The sequence below is a fragment of the Dromiciops gliroides genome, chromosome 3 (genome assembly GCF_019393635.1).
Source record: "Dromiciops gliroides isolate mDroGli1 chromosome 3, mDroGli1.pri, whole genome shotgun sequence".
NCBI lineage: Eukaryota > Metazoa > Chordata > Mammalia > Microbiotheria > Microbiotheriidae > Dromiciops > Dromiciops gliroides.
The window spans coordinates 591695414-591723155 of record NC_057863.1 but is presented as its reverse complement, the minus strand read 5'-3'; the positions used below and the strand labels follow the sequence as shown (position 1 = coordinate 591723155).

Here is a 27742-nt window from a genome sequence, read left to right as displayed (position 1 = left end):
CTTCATTGATTCAGTGGGCATTTGTCAAATTCCTGGTATGCGTGAGTCCCTCAGCCAGGGTTTGGAGGTACAAAGCACAAGGACAAAGAGCAAAAAGCCACCCATGGGACCGGCCCTCGTGGGCTCGATGAGGGACCAGGGTGAGTACACAGACGCAGAAATACGGAAATGTGAGCAGAGGGAGTAGAAATGAAGGAGGGAGGGGCGCCCAAGGTCCTGTGCCTGATATAGTGAATGGGGGATTTTAGAGAAATGACAAACGTCGTGTCTCGATAAGAGGAAGGCTGTCCATGAGGTGGGAAAATGGCCACGGTGGGGTGGTGGCCGCCGGACGGAAGGCTACGCAGGCGTCACGTGCTGCGGAGCTGTGGCGCAGGGCCAAGAGGAGCGGGCCGCCCTGAAAGTGAGTGCGATCTGCGCATGCGCGCTGTCCGCCGGCCGGAAGTAATTGCGAGGAGGAGGAACGGAGGGGGAGGGAGTCGCGGGCACTCAGGAAGTGACGTCTTTCCCAGCGCGCTGGAACTGTCGTGGTAGTTGCTAAACTTTTCCGGAGGTCACCGGCTTAGGCCCGGACCCCGAAACTTGAGTCCCCTTCCCCACCAGGCTCCGGCCCCCGACCTGCCGACAGGATGGTGAAGCCCAAGTACAAAGGACGGAGCTCCATCAACCCGTCCAACTCCAGCACAAACCCGGGTACGGGAGCAAAGGGAGATTTGGGGAAGGGAGAGGGGCGGAGGAGGCATCTGGTGCTGGGGGCTCTGGGGAGAAGGGACGCTGAAGGGGGAGAGGTGAGGCCCCCCGACCCCTTGGCAAAAGGCTAGCCAAGTGTCCAGCCAGCGGTACAGCGAGAGCAGGTTCACGTGGTGTTTTGGGAAGGGCCCTGGGACTCCCGGATTGTCGACCCAGGACTTCGCCGGCAATTCGTGAGCTTCTTTGGACAAGTCACTTGCCACCGGAGGCGAATGGCGTGGGGATTCGGGAACCCGAGGCCCTGGTTTGGGCAAATAGCTCTCTGAGCCTCAGTTTCTTCCACTGTAAAATGGGAGGAATTCGGATTTGATGACTTTCAGGAGGCCTTTTCGGTCCTACATTTATGAACCTGTGCACATTTATTAGATGAGAGATCTTGGACTTGATGATCGCCAATTTTCTGTAGATGTAATGATATCTGACATTTATTATGTATTAAGGTTTCAATAATGGCTGTGGGGTGTTCGTGATTTCATCGGTGTGGGGAACTTGAAATTGTGGGTCCACCGTTACAGATTGCAACTAATCTGTAATTTGCAGCCTTACAGAATTGCTGCAGGGGGGCTCTTAGGGGCCAATTGACTCACCTGCTTTTACACAGTAATGTTTGGGAGGTGCGACTTTAGCCTGTTCTTGCTGACATCTGGCTCTAAAGAATTTTATTAAAACCTTAAATTTAGACTCTAGGTAGGTAAAAGTGGAAAGGCACATTTAAAGCATATTTGGACATCTCTAGGTTATGGACTGAGTAAAACTGCAGAGGGCTGGACTTTGGAAGCGGTAACTAAACTTCCTAAGTTTCATTTGATATAGTCATTTAAATTTCCAGCTGAAGGATTTGACAGCAGAAGTAGGAACAACGTGTGCAAATTGCAAAGACAGATTTTGGCTGGGTATAAGGAAAAACTTCCTAACAATCAGAGCTGCCCAAAATTAAAATAGCCTGCCTTAAAAGATAGCATTCTTCTTCAGTGGAGATTTAAAGAGACCTTGGATCAAAAAATTGAATGACTGTTTATTGGAGATGCTGCAGAACAAACTTTTCAGATACAGATTGAATTAGATGATTTCCGAGATTCCTTCCAATTCCAAGGTTCTCTGCTTTTGTGATTTATAATCTGTAAATTAGATGGGTATTATAATCTGCGAGTTAGATGGGCATAAAAGCAGGATACGGTGCTCATTAGGAAAAAATACAGTAGATCTAGTCCCTAGCATCATCTGCTTTTTTAGTACCCTTAAAAAAAACTCAGAAGTTACAGAGACATGGATCATTTAAAGCAAGAGATTATGATGTTTACTGTTGTAGTAAACTTGGTGGTTTTCACTTGTCATCTTAAATTTGTTTATTCTGAAGACTGTAGAAGTTGTAATTGCAACATGGCAGCCTCTTTGGAAGAGTTCATCCATAAGTGCAGCTTCATTTCAAGTCATAAAATCTTGAGTGAACACTGGAAAAGAACTTAGAGACCATGTAAATCCAACCACCTCATTTTTACAGACAGCTTAGACCCAGAGGTGGAAAGTGGCATAGACATTTTACAGTTATTGAGGACACCAGTCCTGTGCATAAAAATATGTCACTACGTTCTTTAAAATGTTGGCTTTGAGAAAAGCTGTATAATTTGGAACTGTGCCCTAAAAATTTCTAAACTGCATACCTCTTGACCTAGCAATGTCACTGCTAGGCCTATATTCCAAAGAAAAAGGGAAAGCCCTATATATACAAAAATATTTATAGTAGTGCTTTTTGTGGTGTTGGAGAACTAAAACTAAGAGGCATCCATCATCTGGAGAATGGCTGAACAAATTATGGTATATAAATGTAATGGTGTGCTGTAAGGAATGAGGAAAGACGACTTCAGTGAAACTTGGTAAGATTTATATGGACTGATGCAGAGTGAAGGGAACGGAAACAATAGAGCAGTTATAACATCAGCATTCTGTAAGAACTTTAATTAAAATGATTGATCATGATTCGAGTAGATCAATAATGAAGACCACTACCAACCTCCTGACAGGGAGTGCTGGGCAAATATACAGAAAAAGACACGATTTTGGACATCACCACTTTGGGAATTGCTTTGCTTGACTATACTTATTGATTTTTCTTTTTCTTTCTCATGAAAACGGATTAAAAAATGCTTGATATTGGAAGAAAAGGAAAATGTAATGAAAAAAAAAGTCTGTTTACTCAAAAAGTCCTTGAATAGCGTAAGAGAGATAATAAAGTATTTTTTTTCTGGGGATTTTATAGAAAATAGATGTTTTAATTTAAAAAATAACTGAAGGCAGGAAAATTAACATGGTGGCCTTTGATGGTTCATTCATTCAGAGTATTTTATTACTTTATAACACCAACAATACTTAGTAACTCTGAAAATCCCTGATTTCTCATTGTCTTGAGGAAGAAATGTAAGCTAGAGTTGACCAGACAGAAAATAGCACATTGAAGATATTGAAGTCAAAATTAAACCAGAAATAAACATTACTCTAAAGTGCTTAAAAGCAAATTAATCCCTTTGATTACATTAAACACTTTTGGGTGTTTTCATGAAATGTTAATAATGAGACCAGAGACATTGAATATTAGAGTATAAAGGGATCATAGAGATTGTATACCCCAACCCCCTCATTTCATAATTGAAAATAGAGATCTGCCAAAAACAATTTCAAAGAATTCGAGATAGAAAATGTTCTCCACATCCAGAAAAAAGAACTGTGGATTCTTCTTCTTCTTCTTTTCTTCTTCTTCTTCTTCTTCTTCTTCTTCTTCTTCTTCTTCTTCTTCTTCTTCTTCTCCTCCCTTCTTCTTCTTCTTCTTCTCCTCCCTTCTTCTTCTTCTTCTTCTTCTCCCTTCTCCCTTCTCCCTTCTCCCTTCTCCCGGCAGTTGGAGTTAAGTGACTTGCCTAGGATCACACAGCTAGTAAGTGTTAAGTGTCTCAGGCCAGATTTGAACTCAGGTCCTCCTGACTCCAAATACAGACTGAACCATACTGTTTCTACTTTTGAGCTGTTTTTTTTTCCTCCTTTTTTGAGGTTTTTCCCTTGTACTCTGATTCTTCTTTCACAATATGACAAATGCAGAAATATGTTTAATGTCTTGGGGGGAGGGAAGGGAGGGTGTGAGAAAAATTTGGAACTAAAAATCCTATGAAGACAAATGTTGAAAACTATCCTTACGTGTAACTGGAAAATAATAAAATACTTTTATAAAATTTTTTAAAAAGGAAAAGATCTGTTTAGGACAGACCTTCTTCTTCACCTTCTTTGTACCATGGTCCCCTTTGGCAGTCTGGTGAAACCTAGGGACCCTTGGGTAGAGTCATGTTGTATTTCTTTTTAATCCTAATAGAAGGAACTGTTAAATTTAAGTTAGAATTCAGTGAAAATAGATATGTAATTTTTTTCTATCCAGGTTCATAGTCCTCTTCTCCCCCCCCCCCCCTTTATATCTAGCAAATGATCAGTGTATCCCAAGTTAAAAAATCCATGACTGTGATTCAGGTGAACTAATTGATTTGCATGAGATTAGACAGCTAGTTAATAGGGAGAATGGGGAAGGGAAGGGAAGGAAATAAGCATTTCTACAGTGCCTACTATGTGCCAGGCACTATGCTAAACACTTTGCAAATATTATCTCATTTGATCCTCAAAACAGCCCTCCAATATAAGTGCTATTATTATCCCCATTTTGTAGTTGAGGAAACCGAGGCAAAAGTTAAGTGATATAGCAGAGCAATTAGAACTGACAGATCTTCTAACTTTAGTGCTCTTGAGGAATTTTCCTTAAATGCTATTGCATCCTTCAGTCTATAATTTTTGAATACAAGATCTGATGGGGTTTTTAGAGATGATTTAGGCCTACTTCTATTGAAAGGGGGTAAGAAGATGATTTAATACTAGAAGGAATGGAATTTAAGAATACCTAGAAAAGACCAAGCTGCATCAATTAGTGTAGTATTTTTAATTCATACCGTAAAGAAAAAGATTGTATGATGAAAATTTTTATTTCAAAGGAAAATTATATATGTGTGTGTATATGTATGTATTTATGTGTGTATATTTATTTTGATCAATTGATGTGCCTGGATGTTCTTGTGTAAGGCACAGAAATGATTGCCAAGCTGGCATTTCCCTTACTCATCAATACCTACTTTTTTAGTTAAGGAAACTGAGGGAGTAAATGGTAATGTATTAAATAACAGATCAAAGTTTGGAACAAAAGTTGTTTCATTTCATGAGGCTTTAAATAATGATCATTTCATAATAGTGTATTAATAGGCTAAAAGGAAAGCTAATCTTTTGAGGGGGTGAGGCTGCTGTTTCATAAAAGTATTCAGTTCACTTATCTGGTTGTCAGTCAGGTATAAGAAGTGACTTGTTAGTTGGATAGTAAACCATCTAACTTTTTTATGTCTTAGATCGAGTAAAGGGAGCTGGAGGGCAAAACATGAGGGACCGAGCCACAATCCGGCGCCTGAATATGTATCGGCAAAAAGAACGAAGGTGAGCTCTATGTGCTGCTATGTAGTATATCCTTACCAAATCTTAGTACTTTAAGTTAACCATGCTTTGACATAAATAAAATCTGTGACTTTTCAAGAATTACTTTGAAATCTTCTATGTTTAAACTATCATGGTATTAGGCTGAAAGGCATTAGATATTTTTGCTAATGTTAACAGATTGAAAATTGTTTTTCTTTTAACAGAGAATATGAAAAAAAAACAGATTATGGAAGCACTGTTTTAGAAAAGCCCAAAACTCCCTCTCCTTTCTACCCTCTTAATGTCAAATTTTAAAATGAAAAAATTCTGACACTTGGAAAATAGTGGCTGTGATTCTGCTGAGACAGCGTTTACTACAGTGACTTGCTGAGGGTGGCATTTTACTAGCTGGTCCTAATTTGTTTGGTAATTAGATTCTCTGTCCATTCTTAAAAAAATGCATTATAACCAAAATTTTGATTAAATCAGTCTGCTTTAGTCACTCATTTTGCAATTCGGTTTAGAATTTTGAATTTTAGCATAAGTCAGCCACTGCTTAAAATTTATTTAAACCATTCCAGCCCGGACCAGAAATATTCAAGTATGTGATCTTTTTCCCCTGCCATCCCCTCCAAGTGTGCACCCACGAGAAATCATTATTTCCTGCTTTCTCATAGTGTAAATGGCTTTTTGGCTAGCTGATTCTGCTGAATGGGACACTTTGAGATGACAGAAATCTTTGTTATTCATTTAGCTTTCAAAATCAAAGGTTCTTGGGTCATCAGTAAATCATGCTTTTTATTTGCCATTTGACTTTATATCACCAACCAAAATATATTTCTTCAATTTAGAAACTGTCGTGGTAAGGTAATAAAACCTCTACAGTATCAGTCATCAGTTGCTTCTGGCACAGTGGCAAGAGTGGAACCCAATATTAAATGGTTTGGTGAGTATTTGTATTGTCCACTTACTATTTCATTTGTTTTATGAATAATGCATTGAGTGCTGGATAAAGTAAAATATTCAAGGTCTCTGATAGCAGTAAGTGTCTAGTTAGATAGCATAGTTCAGGGACCCACAACTAGGAAGGACAGTGATATGATTGACTTTAAGGTATGATGGTAGTGTTTCATCTGCAACTTCTTATTTTAATACATGCTTGTTGCTAATTACTTAAGTCTTCTAAAAACACATCTTTAATGACATGAAAAGCCTTTTTAACCCTTTCTGGTTTTTGGTTGACTGGAGAAGTTGTTGCTGTAGGTCCATGGGAATAGTATTACTTTGACAAACAGACTTTGACCGTGTTAGTCAAAAAATGATTTAGTCTAAAGTTCCTTCAAAACACTTTCTTTTTCATTGGCTATATACAGACAGCATTGACAATAACAGATCCCAGTGATGACTTTCAGTGAAAGGATAGTCCAAGTCAAAGCTTCATACAGGTTCCATCTTGAAACAGATTCCAACTTGAAATTAACATACTTCCTGTCTTTTAAGCCATTACTAAGCCCATGGGGTTAGTAATTACTGCCCTAGCTAGACTTCCTCATGTGTGAAACAGAGCAAATTATCCCTGCTAATTCCCTGGCTTGAGGGCCAAGGACCCTTTCATTTGCCTTTAGAAGAATCTTGGCCTCTTGTAATGGGATGCCTCATAGCACTCTTTGCATGGCACAGCAAGCTGTATAAAATTCTTTTCTGGGACCTGAATTCTCTAGTTATACATTTACATTATAGAATATGGCTTAATTGCATAGATTCCTCAGAATTTAAAACTTAAATAATATCTGTCCAAAGGAAGTTTAATGTTTGTTTTATTCCCTTGCATGGATATATTGATTTAAAACATCCTGTTAACAGTACTTAGTCATTCTTTTTAGCCTTCCCATACTTGGGGATAGTAAACGTGACTTTGTACTGAACCTCTGTTTGTTTCATGCTTGTTGGCCTGCTTCTGATTGAGTGCCAGTTCACTTGCCAAATCTATCAGAAAGGAAGTGTGTCAACCCCAGCTCCATTCAAAAGGATGTTTATTTTCTAGTTTCATCCCCACTGATGTCTTCCTCTGATGCCTCATCATAGTGTGGAGGAGACCATAGGTTCTTGAAGGCTGTGCCAAGAGAATTCAAGTTCTGACAGGGTTTACTAACCTGGAAAGCCTTGTACGAGCCCAGTGACAGACTATTGCTCCAGAATTACCCTGGTCAGGAGAAGATCCGCTGGGAGGTTGGCCACCAGGTAATGAATGTTTTTGGCCATAGCAATTCAGGTTTCTAAACCATATGGTTGTAAGCCCAGTCAGTAGAGGAAGTATTCACAGGAGAGGAATTCCAGATCTTTTGAAATGTTGAGGTCAGGAGATTAAAACTCATCATTTGACCAAGTAATGGGTGAGCTGTTGTTAGTGGAGAAACGTCTTTTAAAGGAAACAAACTTTGTCTTCTTATGGCAAAAAGTAGAAGTAGATGGGCAATTTCTTCTTATTCCCGCATGTTTTTGCTTCTGGTCGGTGCTTCATACATAGTAATTTAGTTTATTGAATGGCAGATCTTTAAGGAGTGGGAAGTTTAAAATCTACCATTCGCAATAGCATAGTCATTATATTAAATTGAACCATCCTTCATTTGTAAAACAGGAAATACACGTGTGATTAAGCAGTCATCATTACAGAAATTCCAAGAAGAAATGGATAAAGTTATGAAGGATCCATACCAAGTTGTCATGAAACAAAGCAAATTACCAATGTCTCTCCTCCATGACCGAATCCAGCCTCATGTAAGAATGTGATCTGCACCTTATGTGGAAATGAATTAGGTCTGATAAATCCATCCTTCCAGATTCTTTTTCCTTGTAGAGGAAAAGGGAATTTGCTTTTGTAGTAGGAATATTTCCAGTCTTTTTTCTTCATCCCCCTCAGGACTAGGTTGTTTTGGTTTTGTGAGTGTGGTGTGTGGGGTTTTTTTGTTTTGGTTTGTTTTGGGGTTTTTGTCTTTTGTTTTTTGTTTTTTTTGGTCATTTCATGTTTGGGTGTAGGTATATGACCTTGTTTCATTTGGAAGATAATTCCATCAAATGTCCTGAAGTAGGTAGATAGAAGGTTGGTTTGGGTAGGATTTGGTTGGTTTGTTTGTTTGTTTTTAAAGAAAACAATTTGATGGAGAAAATTCTGTTGAGTTGGATTGGGTACTTTCAGGTTCATTAGGTTTTGAATTAGTGACTTGGGCTGTATTCAGATGAGGATCCTCTCTTTTAGATGGTAAGGTAATAGTCTACCGAAGTGGAGCACAGTGAAAGCCTAAGCTTGCACTTAGATGTAACTTGTCACTGACCCAGAGAAATGAACTAATATTTTCACATTTGTACCTGCTTTGAATAAACAGTTCATAGAAATTTAGTTAGTACCTACAGTTTCAATTCTACTATAGGTTGTGGGGAAGGGGGGACACAAGTATTCCAAAAAAGTGTCTCTTTTTAAACAAAATAAGAATCAAGGCTTGGTTATTCCTTCAGATTCAGCCAATTAATGGAATGACTTTCTTCAGAGAAACCTATCGGTGTAATTCATGAGCCATGGACAAGTTGCTAATTTCCCTTGTTCTATTTTCTGATATCCTAAAGGTAGTCATTTAAAATTAGATTGAATCTAGCTTATGGGGAAGAAACAAAGAGGTTGTATTATGGGCTAATGGCTTTTTCTCAAATCCTTGTCCTTGTAGCTTTTGACACTGCTGACTACCCCTATCTCTTGAAAAGTTATTCTTTAGGTTTTCATGATATTGTTCTTTCCTGATTTTTCTACCACTTGTCTGATGATTCCTTCTTATTCTTACTTTGAGTGAGTGTAATCCAGAGCTCTGTCCTCTTCTTTCCCATCACTCTTTTCTTTGAAATCTTATCAATCCCCATGGGTTCATTTATCATCTCTATGCAGATGGATCCCAAATCTATCCAGCCTACCGAGCTCTGGGCCCAAATCATGAACTGCTTCATGGACACTGTTGTCTGAATGACCCATAAGCATCTCAAACTTAGCATATCCAAAGTAGAGATTCATGATTCCCCGCCCCCCCTCCCCCCATTCACCCCCTTCCTAACTTTGCTATTTTTATCAAGGGCCACTCTGTAATCACTCTGGTTCACAACCTAGGAACCATTCTCAATCTCTTTACTTCTCTCATTGTCCACAGCCAAGTCTGTTAATTCTACCTACACAACATCTCTTGCATCTAGCTCCTTCTCTCAATTCAGACTCATTGGTCTACCACACTAGTTTGGGCCTTCACCTCTTGCCTGGGCTGTTATTGCAGTAACCTCCTGTTTGGTGTCCCTGCCTCCCCTCTCTCCCATCCAAGCTGCCCAGTTGATGTTCTTAAAGCACAAGTCTGCCCATTTCACCCTTCCTCCTGTTTAGAAGGCGTCAGTGGTTCCTGACAGTCTCTAGAATAAATGATAAAATCCTCTGTTGGCTATTTTTTTTTAAACATATAAAACACCAAGAAATTTTCATGTGCCAAAATGTGTCAACACTAAAATGAATTTTGGTATGTAGTTAAACAATACATCTACACTTACCGAAAAGAATTAAACAGTCAATAAATATCAGTCACATAAACTATTATTCCTTTGCAGGAAAAGTCATTTGTTATGAATTTGTAACATTTGTAAATGTTATTTACCTATTTGTGGTATGATACATAGAATTGAACTTAGAATTGAAATCCCACCTTTAATATTTACTAACCATGAGCAAATCATTTAACCTCTTAGCCTCAGTTTCCTCATATGCAAAATGGGGATAACTATAGTACCAGTTTCAAGGATTGTTACACAAATGAGATAATGGATACAAATTGCTTTGTAAACTTTACAGTCTGATATAAATATGTTATATGTAATACATGCAAATATCCTCATTACTATGTGTTGATCATAACAAGAATTCCTATTATTATGAAGCATATTATCATGCTTTAAGGTTTGCTGAGTGCCTCGACATGCAGAGGATCATAGATAAGTTCCCCGGAAGGGAACTTAGAGGTCTAATCCAACCCTTTTGAGGTCTAGAGCAATTAAGTGAATATTCCAAGACCATCCAGATCAACCCAGAATTCTTTCTATTACATTGTGTGACCATCTAAATTTTCCTCATAATAGCCCTGTGATGTATCTAGTACCATCTGCACCCACAGATGAGATGACTGAACTCAAAGAAATTAAATGATTTATTCTTAGTCCCAAAGCTATTAAGGGGGGACAGCTAGGTAGTGCTGTGGATAAGGCACCGGCCCTGGTTTCAGGAGGACCTGAGTTCAAATCCAGCCTCAGACACTTGACATGTTCTAGCTGTGTGACCCTGGGCAAGTCACTTAACCCTTATTGCCCTGCCAAAAAACAAAAACAAAAACAAAACAAGCAAAGCTATTATGGGACTGAGGTAGGAGCCACACTTTATGTAAAGTGGGTAGTATTTTTGTTTGTGCTTTTGAAATAAAATATTCATGATGCACATCAATCCCCTGACTTATTTCTCCAGTTCTATAATAGGCTTTCCCTCCTTCATTTTAGATCAATGGGAACTTAACCTGCATAATTTCGATTAGCTTATATAATAAAATATAGTTATATCAAAGATTTAGACACTAGATTGTGTCTATACACTCTGTTGGCTATTTAGAGCCCTTCCCAGTCTGGCTTCTACCTGTTTTTCTGGACTTGTAATTTCACATTACTCCCTGTTACATACTCTTACGTTCCAGCCTCCTTGTTATTCCTTGTGACATTCTGTATTACTATATTCTCGTGTTAATTCATTCTGTCTCCCCCAGTCCATAACTCCTCTCTGTGTGTATTTGTTTGTTGCGTTTTTCTGTGTATATGTTATTCACCCACAGCAGAACATAAATGCTTTGAAGAAGAAGCTGCTTTGATTTTTTCTTTACTTGCCCAGCCCTTAGCCCAGTGTCTGGCAAATAATAGGCAGCTATTAAATGCTTGTAGAATTGATTGAATTCTTCCCCATTCCAAATATTCTGTATTGCTAAAGCATTTGGCACATATATTTTGATACAAAAGAGTATCTAGTATGGGCACAACTGTTGGTTAGTGTACACTACTTTATCTTAGAAGCAGTCAGGAACCACTGCAGCTGCCTGAGCCGGAGGGAAGGTGAGGTGACCAGGCTTTTGTTTTAGGAGCAGTAGTTGGGCAGGTATGTGGAAAATGGATTGGATGGTAGAGGTGTGAAGTAGGGGCACCAAACAAGAGATTACTGCAGTAGCCTAGGCAAGAGGTGATGGAGGCCCAACCTAGGGTAGTCTGAGTTGGGAAAAGGAGACAGATACAAAATATGTTGTGGAGGTAGAATTGATCCCTTGGATAAGGGGCAGTGAGAGGAATGAAGAGATTGAGGCTGGCTCCTAGGCTACTGGAGGTCTGGATGATCTTATTGTAACCTAATAAACACCATTTTCTTATTTTTCTTTAAAAAAAAATAAACCAAAAAAGCCCTAAACCTATAATTCAACCATTTCAACAAATATTTATGAAGTACCTACCATATACAGACAGTTCTTACTTTATGTAAGTGGACCATTCCACAGGCCTCTACATAAAACAATTTTTACGTGATGTGAATTTGCCCTCAGATGTGGGAAGGGAGTGAGGGATGCAGGTAGGGGACAGACTGTATGCCAGCATGTGGTTCAAAGACATAGAGAGTCCAGGCACAAAGAAGTGAAAACAGGAGGGAGAACATTCAGGGACTGGGGCCAGAACCAAGAGGAAGAAGACACAGGAGGCAGATACATGGGGGTCAGACACAGACAGGAGAGGATGGATGACATGTGAGGGCTGGGAACAAATACATGGTACCTGAGCTCGGACACACAGGAGATAGACACATGGGGGCCAGACACACTGGTGGATGGAGCAGGGCAAAAATCTCTTCTCTCGGTGACAGAAGTCTCAAGTCAAGGCCCCCCAGTTCAGCGGCAACAGTGGTCTCTCCCTCCACATGTGCATTCTTCTGCTTTCCCTTGGAGGGGTTTGGTGGGGGGGATGGTGTGGAATGGATCACTGGGCCGAGGAGCAGGAGAGAACAGAAGGAGAGAAATGTGGATTTCTTTCAGAATTCTTTACATAAAGCGAAAATTAGCTGTATGAGAAACTGTGCTAGGCTTTGGGGATATAGCAATGAAATAAGACAGTCCATGCCTCAGGAAGCAGATTACTGTCTATGAAATGTTCTAATGCTTAAATTTCCAAATGATTACAATTAAGGAGCTAAAAATACCTTACAAGGTACCCTCACAATTTAGCAGTATTCTTTGTTTGGTGCTTATAAAAGAACTGGAAATGATGTGCAGAAGACAGTTTGCGAGGATATTTGCTGCCTGCTGCTAACATCCTGTTACGTGATAGATCCTTACCAAAACAGTCACTTTCATCCTGCTTCAAAAATTCCTATGCCTGTAACCCCTTTACAGGCACATCAAGTTTTAGTTAGTATCAGGTTTCTTTTATCACATCTAAACTATTATTTTGGACTTTTGCTAGATGTTTTTCATCTGAAAAACTTTCCATGTGTATTTAATAAAAATGTTACCTAAATTAGGGAAAATGTTATTTGAAACTAAAATGCATCTTACAAAACAAGCAATTCCTTTTAGCCATGAAAGAAATGAACTTCCAAGAAAAAGTTGGCATTTACAGTTGGTTTAAAAAAAAACCCACAAATTTGAGTATGATTGTCCTTGACAAAATCTGTGAATTTGGCGAGTTTCATGCACTTGTTTTCAACCCCCCCCCCAAAGTGATCAGAAAGATAAGTTAATTTTCATCATTGTAGCTTTAATTACATTTGACTAACGTTTATGATAAGTGAAATAAAGCAGAATTTTTGGCTGATCTTCCAAAACTATTCCTATTTGCTTTGATTATTTGTGTTACTTTGGTGTTTCTCCAATGAAACTTAGAGGACTTCAGGATGGAAGAACAAGTGTTCATTCTACTTAATTAAGCATTTCTGATGCGGAAAGCCCCTTCAAGGTAGATTGCAATTTTTTGCTCTTCCTTCCTACCTTCATAAGTTTTTACTATGATTTATTTATTTTTAGCATTCCAAAGTGCATATTCTTGACACAGAAACTTTTGAAACAACATTTGGCCCGAAGTCACAGAGGAAGAAACCCACTCTTTTTGTGAGTGACATGCAATCTCTCATAGAAAATGCGGAAGCCTCAACTGAGACCTATGACCAAAAGAAAGATCGGGACCTGGTAACAGAAGATACTGGTGAGAGGTAAGACACTGGATGAAGGATTAAAAGTGGGATCTAATGAATGTGGGTTCTTTTTTCTTTTTATTGAGTTCTAGAAGCTAGAGCAGTGCCACTTTGAAAATCTCATTTGCTTTTTTCAACACAAATTCACTACTCCTTGTCTTAAACCAATCTGCTTTTTAAAAAGTTTGGAAGTGCTAAACTTGGAATCCAGTACTCCCTGTAAACATTCGTTTTCCAATCCATAAAATGGAAATAATCCTGCAAAAACATCTTAGTGTAGTGTAAAGAACACTAGATTGGGAGCTAGCGATCTGGGGTTGAACCTCAGCTCTGCTACTTGTATGACTTCTTCTGTAACTTCTATAGCTTGTATAACACTTAAGCTCTCTTGGACCCATTTCTAAATTTCACTGTAAAATGAGGAGGCAGGGCTAGATAACTTTTAGGGTGTCTCAGTGCTCACACTGTCAGTGTACCATACAGGGTTGTTATGGCTCTGTTGCTATAGAACAGGACCAACCATTTTGTCACCAATGGGCTAGGAAGCCCTAGAGCCCTGGAAGTGACAGCATCCCCAGGGCACTCATCCTGCTTACATCTTTGGCCATATTCAAGGAAGCAACCCCTGGAAATGTGGCCTGGCCATTGTTCCTAAGGGTGCTACAGCCACAGCTATAGAAGACCCAGAAAGCTCTTGCCACCAAAGTCCTTGGCATTATCAGGTGGTTCTATATGAGAAACTGCTGGAATTTTATGACTGGAAATGACATTAAAGCTGATGTATTACTGTCTGCTTTGCCACTGTAACCTAAAGACCATGAGACCTTTCCATCTGACTTGGAGCTGAAACCTTCCATGTGTGTTGGCTCCCCCATAAGAATGTGAGCTTGAGAGCAGGGACTAGCTTTGTTTTCTATTTGTTGTATTCCCAGCATTTTAGCACAGTACTTTTTCTCTCTTTCTTTTTTTTTGGCGGGGCAATGAGGGTTAAGTGACTTGCCCAAGGTCACATAGCTAGTGTCAAATGTCTGAAGCCACATTTGAACTCAGGTCCTCCTGAATCCAGGGCCAGTGCTTTATCCATTGTGCCACCTAGCTGTCCCATAGCACAGTGCTTTTTACATAGTAAGTGCTTAATAAATGTTTTTCACTTATTCATAAACAGCCCATGTACTCCTTTGGTATGGACACAATGTCACATGTTCTAAAGGAAGGCCCCCAGCACCTCAGGTGGGCCCCAGGATAAGAAAGCATGGAAGGTGAGGGGCAGCTAGGTGGCACAGTGGGCAGAGCACCGGCCCTGGATTCAGGAGGACCTGAGTTCAAATTCAGCCTCAGAAACTTGACACTTACTAGCTGTGTGACCCTGGGCAAGTCACTTAACCCTCATTCCCCTGAAAGAAAAAAAAAAAACACATGGAAGGATTAATCCATTGGGAGTTATCCATAAAAGTATCTGATATCTGCCTCTATGTGCCTTCCCCCCCTTACTGTGAAGCTCAGATAATGATCACTCTAATCTGTATTATTCTCTACAAATACAGAGTACATTAGAAATATGTGGGTAAAGACTTAAATTCAGGCTCTGCCAATTTTATGTTTGCACTCAGCCCATCATCACTGATTGATGAACACCAGATCATTGTTTTTGATCTCTCTCCCCTCTGCTATGTAGTTGGCATGTCTTACATCATTTTCATTAAGTTTAGAACATTCTACTATTTCAGTTGCTGAGCTGTGTCCTTTTTTATTTAGGAGTGAAGCACAGGAGGAAATATTTAAAAAGGGACAGTCCAAACGAATCTGGGGAGAGCTCTATAAGGTAAGGCATTAATCTCAAAGCTTTCTCAGTGCTGGGTTTGACATACTAAAATCTTCTTTGAGAAAGGTGATTTTTAATTTATTGAAGCATTGCCAAGAGGAACATACCCTTCCCCTACCTATCTTCTGTACCCCCTTATGAGTTTGAATGCAGCTAAGTAAGTAAAATACATAATAACTGGTCCAGGCAAATGTAATTCTTTCTCGTTTTGGTGTTATGTTACTAGTAAATTGCTAACAGTCATTGTCTAGGAGAATTGGAGGTATTCTGTGGCCAAGATTTGATTGGAGTACCTGCGATAATGATACTTCTACTTAGATTTATCTGATCATGGAATCTTAGGTTAGAACTAGAAGGGATTTAGAGATTGTCTAATCCAGGCCCTTCATTACAGATGAATAAACTGAGTCCTGCAGATGTAAAGTGACTTGCCCAGTCTTACCCAGTGGTAAGACTTGAAGTCAGGGATCCTATTTTGATGGTTAAGTCCATCTTGCTTCTTACCCAGAAAGTGATGGTTTTATTTAAATCGCCACACACATGCACATTTATTTGTGTGTACATATATGTGTATATATATATGCACATATGGTCGTAGATTTGCATGTATTGGCATTTTCAAACAGACCTAGTGCATTATCTTAGAGCATACATGTTAGAAACCATTGTTGAATAACATGTGCTCCCTTAATTTAAACTTATAATTGAGGTTTATAGTGTCCTCAGGCTGAAATAAGAAATTAAGAAAAGGAGCTCTGTTTGGTATTGCACCAGAGTCATACTGTAAGACCAATTACAGACAGTGATCAATTTGCTTTTTTAAAACTCTGCTATTGATATTGTTTGTTTTTTATATCACCTTCATTTCCCTCCTCCCACCCTTCCCCAGAGAGCCATATATTGTAGCAAAGAGTAAAAAAAGATTAGTTTCTCAAAACTAACCAATTTATCCATTGTTTGACATTATATGAAGCGTTCCATAATTTTCAGAGAAAGCATTCAGTTTTTTGTTGTATTTTCCATTTACATTGTTGTGGTCATTGTGTCTATTGTTTTCCCTATTCTTTTACTTCAATTTGTATTAGATTAAATAATCCATTTTCATTAATCCCCAAAGACCTATTTATTAGATTGTAAAATGTGAAGACTCTTTAAGGTATTGTTTGGCCATGAGAATAGGCGTCAGTTATACGTCTACTTGTTACCCACCCTCTCTTCTCACAGTTAGTTTTACTTGTGGATGAAAAAATGTAACCTTTCCCCTGGGAAACTAATCCACTGTTGGTGGAGCTGTGAACTGATCTAACCATTCTGGAGAGCAGTTTGGAACTATGCCCAAAGGGCTATAAAACTTTGCATAGCCTTTGATCCTGCAATACAACTTCTAGGTCTATATCCCAGTGACATCAAAAGTGGTGGGGGTGGGGGTTTGGGGGAGGGACCTTATTGGTACAAAAATATTTCTAGCAGCTCTTTTTGTGGTGGCTAAGAATTAGAAATCAAAGAGATGCCCATCAACTGGAGATTGGCTAAACAAACTGGTATATGGTTGTAGTGGAATGTTCTATAAGAAATGACAAGCAGGGGCAGCTAGGTGGCGCAGTGGAAAAAGCACTGGCCCTTGATTCAGGAGGACCTGAGTTCAAATGCAGCTTCAGACACTTGACACTTAGTAGCTGTGTGACCCTGGGCAAATCACTTAACCCTCATTGCCCTGAAAAAGCAAAAAAAAAATTTAAAAAGAAAAGAAATGACAAGCAGGATGATTTCAGAAAAACCTGGACTTACATGAACATATAGTGAAGTGAACAGCACCAGGAAAACATTGTACACAATATTGTAGGATGAAGCAATTGTTGTAAACAATATTGTAGGATGAAGAACTGTGAATGACTGCTATTCTCAGCAATACAATGATCAAAACAATCCCAAAGGACTCATAATGAAGCATGCTATCCGCCTCCAGAGAAAGAACAGATACTGTTTGAATACAGACTGAAGCATACTATTTTTGACTTTCTTTCATTCTTTTTCTTTTATTCAAGTCATGTACAAAATGACTAATATGGAAATGTTTTACATGATTGCATGCATATAACTTGTATCTGAATCCTGAATTCTTGGGGTGGGGGGAGGGGGAGGGATAGAATTTGGACCTCAAAACTTTTTTAATGTTAAAAAATTATTTTAACATGTAATTGGGAAATTTGTTAATTTTTTTAAAATGTCACCATTCCTTATTGAATTTTGCCATCATTCTGTGGTGAGTTGTGTTTGCTTCTCTGAATTTGCAGGTGATCGACTCATCAGATGTTGTAGTACAGGTTCTTGATGCCAGAGATCCAATGGGCACACGCTCTCCTCACATTGAGACTTACCTCAAAAAGGAAAAACCCTGGAAACATCTCATTTTTGTTCTTAACAAATGTGACCTTGTCCCAACTTGGGCAACGGTAAGTATAACCAACTCACTATCCAGATTCCTTTATAGTGGCTCTTGCCCTAGCAATAAGGAATTTTTGAAGTGGCTCTGTGGTTTGGAGGCATTTGTTGGAAGTATTACTAGTTTACCATTTCTCTGTTCTCTCTTAGTAAGTGGAGTGACACTATTGTAAATATAACCAATTTGTGACTGGAGTCATAGAAGTGAGAATTGCACTGTTTCCCTGGGGTTTTAAGACTAGAAACAGTAAAAGAGTTACCACAATACCTTACATTGTCATATATCCATTCAGTGTTTTCAAAGCCAGGCAGTTCTGTGAATCATGAAAGTCAGATGCCTTCATTCCCATTTTGCATATGAGTAAACTGATGTTCAGAGAAGTTGTGACTTGCTTAAGCTCATACAACTACACTAGAAGTCCAGTCTCCTCACTCCTAATAATAGCTCCTTCCATCATCCCATGCTGTCTCTCTTGTGTGATGGGACAACTAATTCTGGTGCTCCCAGAGAGTGGTAGATATGCAGACTTTTTCAGGAGACAGCCATCATAATCACTGGTCTGTTTTATATTTTGTTAATTGCGTTTAGCTAACAATGAAGGTATTTCTAGAGATTTTATAAAACAATAGACAAAACTTAAACTGTATATTTGAAAAACAGTCCTGTAATTCAAGCTGTGATCTTGCCCTCTACTGTAAATAAACAAGTTAGAGTTTAGGGTTTTTGTGTGTCTGCTAATTTACCAACATATCTTTTCTCTTTAGAAACGGTGGGTTGCTGTCCTCTCCCAAGATTATCCAACACTTGCCTTTCATGCAAGTCTCACCAACCCTTTTGGCAAAGGAGCATTCATACAGCTTTTACGTCAGTTTGGAAAGGTATTAAGATGTGATCAGTTTCTCTTGGAGTCATTTTGTGTGATACCCCTTTGTTACGTTAAATTGAATATCTTTTGATGGTGCTCTTCATAGAAGAGTGGCTGTTACCACTGAGTATCTGGCAAGGAAGCAAGTATTCAGAGGTGAATGATGTACAAATGCTCTTTATCTAAATTTCTCAGATGTCGTTTGCCTTGAAAAAGGTAGTGTGTGGTCTAGAAATACTGAAGCTATTTGGAGTTATTTTTCTTTGGTGTGTGGGATCAGAGATGAATGTGTTAGGGACTGAGAGGGAGGTCTAGTGGGTTGGTGGTGGGATGGACATATGATTGCTTCTAAGGATTCTCTGTCAGGCCCAGTGAAATGTCAGTGGCTATTTCTCCCCATATGTTGATGACTAATCCTTTCTCTGTGGTGTCATATTGGATTTTTCAAAGTAAATTTTTAACTAACCATAAAGATTTCCTATTTATTCCTGGGTTTCACGACCTACATGTTTTTAAACTTAAGACATACATATAATATCACATAGAAGACAAAGGAAATTCTTTAAAATCTATGTTTCCATTTGGACATAACACAAATGGCTTTTTAGCCTGGCTGTCCTCTCTGATCCTGACCAGACTAATTTTATGAGTTCTTGTGGCAGAAAAATGCATCACCTGGTGGCCACACTCTGGTGATTTTCCTTCTCAGGGTTGTTTGAGCCTCTCTTATCTGACCTTTGTACTGTTGAGCTTTCTTAGCTTGGGGGAGGACCCTTCCTACTCCTTCCCTTTTATGTTTTATGTTTTATTTATAGTATCTGGGATCGAAAGCTGGAAGGGTCCTCCAAGGGCATTGAGTCCAGTTCCCTTATCACCTTTAGGAACCTTGTTTTACTTCTGTAGTGATAAAAGACTAGGATAGGTCTTTGGTAGAGCAGAAATAATAAGTAAAAATCACCTCTGTATTAAGGGTTTTTAAATTGTGTATATAATTGATTGTGTTTTTCTAACAGTTGCACACTGACAAGAAGCAAATCAGTGTGGGGTTCATTGGCTATCCAAATGTTGGCAAGAGTTCTGTGATAAATACTCTGCGTTCCAAGAAAGTCTGTAATGTGGCTCCCATTGCAGGAGAAACCAAGGTGGGTCTGTTTGGAAAAAGAGTCTTGTGGTTGTATATCTCTGCCACCAAAAAAAAAAAAGGAGATTGCCTAGATCCCTGGGGATTCCTATCATTTTCTAAATAAACCCACTTTGGAGGGTTTAGCCTTGTAGACTTAGTCTGGGAGCAAGAGATCTGGCTCGTTGGTGTGTTGTAAGTTTTTGCATACTTTGATAAAAGTTCAAGAACATTCTATAGACCAGTGTGAGGCTTTGGCATGAGCAGGCACATATACTATTCATATTTGCCTGGTTTTAATTTTTCTTAACTCTGCTTTCTACCTCAAACAGAATTTAGCCTAAGAAAATGTGATATCTCTATTTGAGAAGGAAAAGCGCTGTTATTCCTGTGTCTGGGTTCTGGCCATTGGGGGTACTGGTCTTATCACAGAGAGGGCAGGTTTGCTGTTAAGATTTCAGCAGTTTTAAAAAGCAGGTGAAGGTTTACTTCTGAAATGGTTAGAAATTTCTCTCAGCATCATTTTTATTCTCTTAAATTATAGAAATTGGTTTACTCCGTGAAAATGTCTTATACATGACATTGGTAAATGGGGCAGCTAGGTGGGATGGGAAAGCTAGGTGGTTTAATGGATAGAGTGCCTCTCTTGGAGACCAAAAGACTCCTCTTCCTAAGTTCAAATCCAGCCTTAGACACTAGTAGTGTGACCCTGAGCAAGTCACTTGACCCTATTTGCCTCGGTTTCCTCATCTGTAAAATGAGCTGGAGAAGGAAATGGCAAACCACTTCATTATCTTTGTCAAGAAAATCCCAAATGGGATCATGAAGAGTTGGACACAACTGAACAACAACAATAATTGGTAGATCTGTTACTCAAAAAGTTGCTATTCTTTGGGTCTCACATGAGGGTGTGGTGGATCAATTGCTTGTTAAGGACAGACTCTAAGTACTTGGGAGAAGGAAGATTCCTGACTTGTTGGTCTGTCTTCAGGTCTGGCAGTACATCACCTTGATGCGTCGGATATTCCTTATTGACTGTCCAGGTGTGGTTTATCCTTCTGGGGACTCTGAAACAGACATTGTTCTGAAAGGAGTGGTGAGTATTTTTTGGTCACATTCAATATGACCATTGGAGGGAACTCTTCTATGGGGAGTCCTTTGGATGACTTTTGCTTTACTCACACAGAAGTAGTTTGAGGTCTGTCAATAACACGATGCTGAGCAGGATAACCTCTCCACTCCATTTTTCCCTGTCTGGGGAGTGGGTGAAATCCTAGGCATCTCTGGCCAGCATCATCCCACAAAGGATTCCTTGGTTTATACAAAGGATCCAGAAAGAAGCCAGACCTGTGTTTACTCTGGGCCTCTGTTCATACTTGTGGGTTTGAAGAGTTGAGTCATTTTGAGGTCTAGCTGTATCCTTCCTTGTTCCTGACTATAACCAAAACCAGTAAGTGGTTCTTTTTAGCCTTGAAAGGTGTCCATAATTGTACATCCTGCCCCATTTTCAGCTACACCTTCCTCTTTAAACCACTGTGGCCCTGCTGGATTGGCAGATTGCAGGGGACTAGCAGGAGGCACCAAGGGGCTAAGCTGTGTGGGAGAGCCGTACAGCTAGAAGTTTGTAGCGGAAAACTCAGTTCATGGCTCTTAGTCCTTAGGGCAGCTCTCAGTAAAGTGGGCTCTCATTGGATGGGGCTGAAACCTTTTAGCAGCCTCAACATTGCATTGTGGTTGGAACCATGACAGGTCTCGCCTTTCCTTTTCCTTCACCTCTCTGCCATCCTTCCCACATTGCCATTCCTGACTTGTGGTTCTGTTCATACATCACGCCATTGCTTGGCACTCTTCAGTCCTCATTCTGTATTGAGTAAAGTTCAGACATCTTTGCCTAAAACTCAAAGGCCCCCCCAATATGGCACTACCTTAACCTCGACAGCTTTTTCCTCACATGACTAATCCCGCTGGGGGAGAGTGCTGGATTTGAAGGTAGAGGACTTGGGTTCAGATCCCAACTCAGCCATTCACTGGCTATGACCTTGGACAAGTCATAGTTTCTTTTTTTTCTTTTTTTTTTTTAGTGAGGCAATTGGGGTTAAGTGACTTGCCCAGGGTCACACAGCTAGTTAAGTATTAAGTGTCTGAGACTGGATTTGAACTCAGGTACTCCTGACTCCAGGGCCAGTGCTCTGTCCACTGCACCATCTAGCTGCCCCAAGTCATAGTTTCTTTATCTGTAAAATGAAAGGTTTGGACTAGGTGCCTGAAGTCTATAATCATATGTATTCTGCAATCCAAACTGTCTGATCTGCCACTGTGCTTAGAAAATAGCCTCCTGGTGTACCTGTTGAACTCTTATTCATCCTTTAAAACCCAATTTTAAAATCACCTCCAGAAAACTTTTCCTGACTTACTCGAGTTGGAGATAATTTCTTTGCACTTTGGACCTATTGAACATATGCTAATTACTATAAGCTCTATAAGTCAGATACTGTGTCTTATCTAAACTTCCCCTATGAGGCCTAGCACAGAGCTTATTCTATAGAGTCTGATGTTTGGGTTTTTAAAAAGTTTAACTGGGGGACAGCTAGGTGGTGCAGTAGATAAAGCACTGGCCCTGGATTCAGGAGGACCTGAGTTCAAATCCAGCCTCAGACACCTGACACTTAACTGGCTGTGTGACCCTGGGCAAGTTACTTAACCCTCATTGCCCTGCCCCCCCCCCCCAAAAAAAAAAGTTTAACTGTGTAATAATGTGTTTAAGAACTATGATGAAAGGGAAAAGGACCCACATGTACAAAAATAGTTATAGCCACTCTTTTTGTGGTAGTAAATAATTGGAAATTGAGGGAATGCCCATCAATTGGGGAATGGTTAAACAAGTTGTGGTATATAAATGTAATGGAATACTATTGTGCTGTAAGAAACATTGAGCAGGCAGATTTCAGAAAAACCTAGAAAGACTTACATGAACTGATGCTGAGTGAAATAAGTAGAACCAGGAGATCATTGTACACAGTATTAACAACATTGTGTGATGATCAACTGTGATAGACTTAACTCCTCTCAGCAACACAGTGATCTGAGATAATTCAAGAGGACTCATGATGGGAAATGCTCTCCACATCCAGAAGAAAAAAAAAACTGTGGAATCTGGATGCAGAATGAACCACACTGTTTCTTTTTTTGTTTTGTTTCTTGAGGTTTTTCCCTTTTGTTCCAATTTTTCTTTCACAATATGACTAATGCAGAAATATGTTTAATGTGATTGTACATATATAACCTATATCAGATTGCTTGCTGTGTTGGGGAAGGGGGAGAGAAAGGAAGGAAGGATAAAAATTTGCAGCTAGGTGGCGCAGTGGATAGAGCACTGGCCCTGGAGTCAGGAGTACCTGAGTTCAAATCCGGCCTCAGACACTTAACACTTACTAGCTGTGTGACCTTGGGCAAGTCACTTGACCCCAATTGCCTCACTTAAAAAAAAATTGCAACTAGAATCTTACAAACACAAATGTTGAAAACTATCTCTACATGTAACTGGAAAATAATAAAATACTTTTATGATTTAAAAAAAACTGAGATGAAGCTTGCAAGTATCAATTTCTTTATTATTTTCTAGGTTCAAGTTGAAAAAATTAGGAGCCCTGAAGACCATATAAGTGCTGTGCTTGAAAGGGCAAAGCCGGAATATATCAGTAAGACATATAAAATTGATTATTGGGAAAATGCTGAAGACTTCCTGGGAAAACTAGCCTTCAGGACTGGAAAGCTTTTAAAGGTAAGTAGGAACATCCCAAAGTATAATGTTCTATATGCTGATAAGACCAACTTTGATGTGCTTCACAGTGTAATATATGGCACCTGAAAAGTGATGTCTGTGTAGGGGAACTTCGTGATGTACTGCTATTCTGCAGGCTAGTTTTGTTCAGTACTCCTAATGGAAATCCGTTATTTGACTTTTTAGGGTGGAGAGCCCGACCTGCAGACTGTGGGCAAGATGGTTCTCAATGACTGGCAAAGGGGCCGAATTCCTTTCTTTGTCAAGCCACCCAATGCAGAGCCCCCATCAGCCTCTGAGGTAGGAGTGAAGTAGAGATAACATTGGGAAATCTTGATACTGTCTTAACAGGCGTTATTCACCTGATAGCATTTGATTTCTTGTTGTAATTGTACAACTTATGTCCTGCTGTAGCGTCCACTCATCTTTCCTAGTCCATTAGGCACTTAGCATTTGGAGTTAAACAAATAGCATGTGGATAAATTTGGATTGGGTCTTTAGGGATTATTCATGACAGGTATATACTGAAACTCTACATGTTAGGGAAAAAAACCCCAAACTGGCATTTATATACTGCTCCCAGGTTTGTAAGGTGTTTTGCATTTGTTATCTCATTTGAACCCCAAAATGACAGCATGAAATATGTACTATAGGCACCATCATCATTTTACAAGTGAGAAAACTTGTGAGGCTCAGATAGCATAAGGCACTCAGCTGTGGTCATAGAACTACTGAGTGGCAATGTGGAGGTTCTGACTGGAGTTTGACATTCCACTAACAGCTTTGCTTCCTCTGTTACACCCACTCTGCTTCAGTCATGGTGAGGATGTGAAAGCATCCAAATGTGTTGATATGACAGGTTCAGATGAAAAACCTTCTTTGACAGAAGACGGTGGAAGATGCCCTTGATGCTTTCTCTTGCTGAATTCTGAAGGACCTCTGCTCACATTTGTTTCCTTCCTCTTTCGACTCTTCATGGCCTCTCTTTCCATCAGCACTTTGCCCTTCAGACATGTACAAGTCTCCCCTGACCCTGTAAAAACTCTTGTTGCCTGAAGATAACATTGTATTTCTTTCTTGCCTTTTATTGCCACACCTGATTTAGGATTTTGTGCTGCCTCCCTTTTTGTACCTAATTCTATCTCCTAATCCCCTCCCTTCAGGCTGATGAATGTTCTGAGTTCTCACCAATAATCTCAGTTGCCAAGTCCATGTTAAAGGGACCCTTAGCTCTAGGTGGGGCGGCAGATAGGCAGACCTGAAATCAAGAAGACCTGAGTTCAGATCTGGCCTCACACACTTAGTAGCAGTATGACCCTGGGCAAGTCACTTAACCCTATTTTTGCCTCAGTTTCCTCATCTGTAAAATGAGCCAGAGAAGAAAGACTAATCAACATCCATGTATAGTGAAGTGAGCAGAGCTGGGAGGACATTGTGCATAGTGACAGCGGTATTGTTCAATGAGCAGTTGTGAATGACTTAACTACTCTCAGCAATGCAATGATTCAAGACAATCCCAAGGAACTAGTGAGGAAGCTTACTATGCACCCCTATAGAAAGAACTGATAAAAAGAACACTTGTGGATTGTACATATATAACCTGGTTGCAGTCTTGTGGAGGTGGGAGGAAAGGGAGGGAGGGAGAAAAATTTGGAACTCTAAATTTTATGAAAATGAATGTTGAAAAGTACCCTTACCTGTAACTGGAAAATAAAATAAATGTTTGTTGCTGAAAAGACTAAAAAAGGAAAAAAAAGAGCCAGAGAAGGAAATGGCAAATCACTCTAGTATCTTTGCCAATAAAACCTAAAATGGGGTCCTGGAGAGTCAGACATGACTGAAGAATAACATTCCATCTCCCCCCACACACAAAACACACACTTGCACTGTTTCCCTGTTTCCTCTTCTCACTTACTGAAAGCCTGAATTCTTGACCTTGTGTTCTTCTGAGATGCTACCTCTGAGACTGTATTCCATGTGTGGACAGCCTAGTTTTCATGTTGGTTTCAGTGTTGAACTCATGATCTGTATTAGAATATGAGCACCTTGAGAGTGAGCACCACGTTTTTGCCTTTCCACCCCTGGCACGTAGCACACTGCCTAGAACATAGTAAGCGCTTGATAAAGGCTTGTGGACTGGTCTTGGGTTAGACTGGTTCTGTGCTATAACTCTGGATTTAGAGAATTTATGGGGTCTTCAGTGTCCAGGGAAAAGGCAGGTTTTAGATAGAGACCTTGAAGGTACAGTCTGAGTTCTTAGACTTTGCTTTTCCTTTTTCAATAGTTCCCAGCACCTTCTACTGTTTCAACAGCATCACCCCATGAAACTAAGGAGGAAGAGGGGGAAACTGAAGGTCAAGAAGCTACACCTGTGGTTGAAACGAAAGAGGAAGAGAAAGATAGCAATGACACAAATGCTGAAATGAGAGAGCTCCTGGCACGTGTTCGACAGAACTTTGGCAGGATCAATGTTGTGCCTCAGTTTACTGGAGAAGATCTGGTCCCTGTGGAGATCTCAGACAGTGATGGAGAAGTTGATGACTCCTTTGACGAGGAGGAGGTGGAGGAGGAAGAACAGCCTAAGGAAGAGCATGAGGAGTTAAAGCAGGCCTCCCAAGGAGAAGTGGAAATCGGCACCAAAGCAGTTATTAAAGCTTTGGATGAAAAAATTGCTAAATACAAGAAGTTCTTAAACAAAGCTAAGACCAAAAAGTTTTCAGCAATCAGGTAATGTGTTGTTGCATCTGACAACTGCAGTTGGGGTGTAAGGTCTACTTTTTCTTCCCAGGTTACATGTTATAAGGTCCTGGGAAAATACATAAAGTTTACTGTTATCTCCAAATAACAACATATTAATAACATTCACTTAGTAAGCAGAGGCTTACTCATTTGGTTCTTCAAATATAGAAATGATTTAAGGTATTTCTCTTTGTTGACATCCGAGTTTTCCTGATGGGTTTTTCTTTAGCCAGATGAGATTGTGTATAGCATAAGATGTTATTGTCTTTGTTATACTATACAGTGAGAGGTTCTGGTCTCTGAGTCATTTCATTGCTTTCCTTTCTCTTCTAGAATTCCCAAAGGACTTAGTGAAAAAGTGTTTTCCAAATCTGAGCCCAAATCCAAAGAGCAGGATGATGTAGAAGAAAAAGGTAAAGTAAAAGCCATTTAAACATGGTTTCCAAATTGAACCTGGCCACGTAGAGTAATGGAAAAGGCATTGATTTTGTAGTGAGAAGGCATTCTTTGTCCTCTCTGGCTTTGACTTGTGGCAGAAGTATGGAAGTTTGAGTTAGGTATGATTTCCATGTAATAGTAAAGTTAGTCTCTGTTTTGTCACTGGATTTTTTTTTCCTTGTGCATGCTGAAATTTCCTTGAGTGTTTATAGCTTATATTGACCTTCTTGTCATCTAAGGATATTATCTCAACTTCAGTAGCATATTCACTGAGATGAAATGGAAAATGCAAAGAAAGTTTTCTGATTTCCTTCTTTGAGAAGAGTCCAGTGTTATTCCCAAGCCAGTCCTTTTGTAGTTTGTTCAAGTTACCATTCCTTTTTCAGGACATACCAAGAAAGGAAAAAAGAGAAAGGCACATGAAGAGGAGGAGCCTGCAAATAAGCCTCCAAAGCTTACATCAAAGGCAGTAAGTTTTCTTCATCTTCCTCTACCCCTGGTTCATGATTATAAAGACCATAGCCGAAGCCCTCCTAGCCTTAATGTGACATTTTGAAATTACTAGTCTGTCAGGGAGCCAGAGCCCTGTCTTGAATTTCCCTTAAAGGATGGATAAGCTTGGGGGTGATTAGCATGTCCTAAAAGTAGATGAAGTTGCCAAAACAAGGCATGATCACAGGACAGACTTCTGCACTAAACTCACATCATCTAGTAGCTATGGAAGGCTGCTCAGGAACACCCCACTGACCAGGAAGAGGTGTCCTTTTTGTTGTTTTCCTGGTTTGACTCTTGACCTCATTCCTTCTTGCAGCGAAGGCGAGCAGACCGACAGAAGAGAGCCAAAAAGGTTGGGGTTCGCTACTACGACACCCACAACGTGAAAAACAAGAATAGGAACAAAAAGAAGACAAATAACCCAGGAGAACAGAAGCATCAACACAAACAGTTCAAACGGAAATAGTAACTTGTTAATTGGTTTATTAAAATTTACTAAAATATACCATTAGTTGTG

At 39.7% G+C, this 27742-nt stretch overlaps 1 protein-coding gene across 1 annotated transcript; it reads left to right on the top strand.

The window, feature by feature from the left end:
- The first annotated feature begins 481 nt into the window (after nt 1–481).
- Nucleotides 482–27730, top strand: GNL2 (G protein nucleolar 2). The gene is made up of 16 exons (XM_043996769.1): nt 482–693; nt 5175–5259; nt 6090–6184; nt 7877–8016; nt 13356–13540; nt 15278–15344; nt 17639–17797; nt 18552–18665; nt 19666–19794; nt 20764–20868; nt 23395–23553; nt 23740–23853; nt 25838–26280; nt 26626–26705; nt 27117–27199; nt 27542–27730. The coding sequence occupies exons 1-16, from the start codon at nt 630–632 to the stop codon at nt 27689–27691; spliced, it is 2172 nt and encodes a 723-aa protein (XP_043852704.1). The 5' UTR covers nt 482–629; the 3' UTR covers nt 27692–27730.
- Nucleotides 27731–27742: the final 12 nt, after the last annotated feature.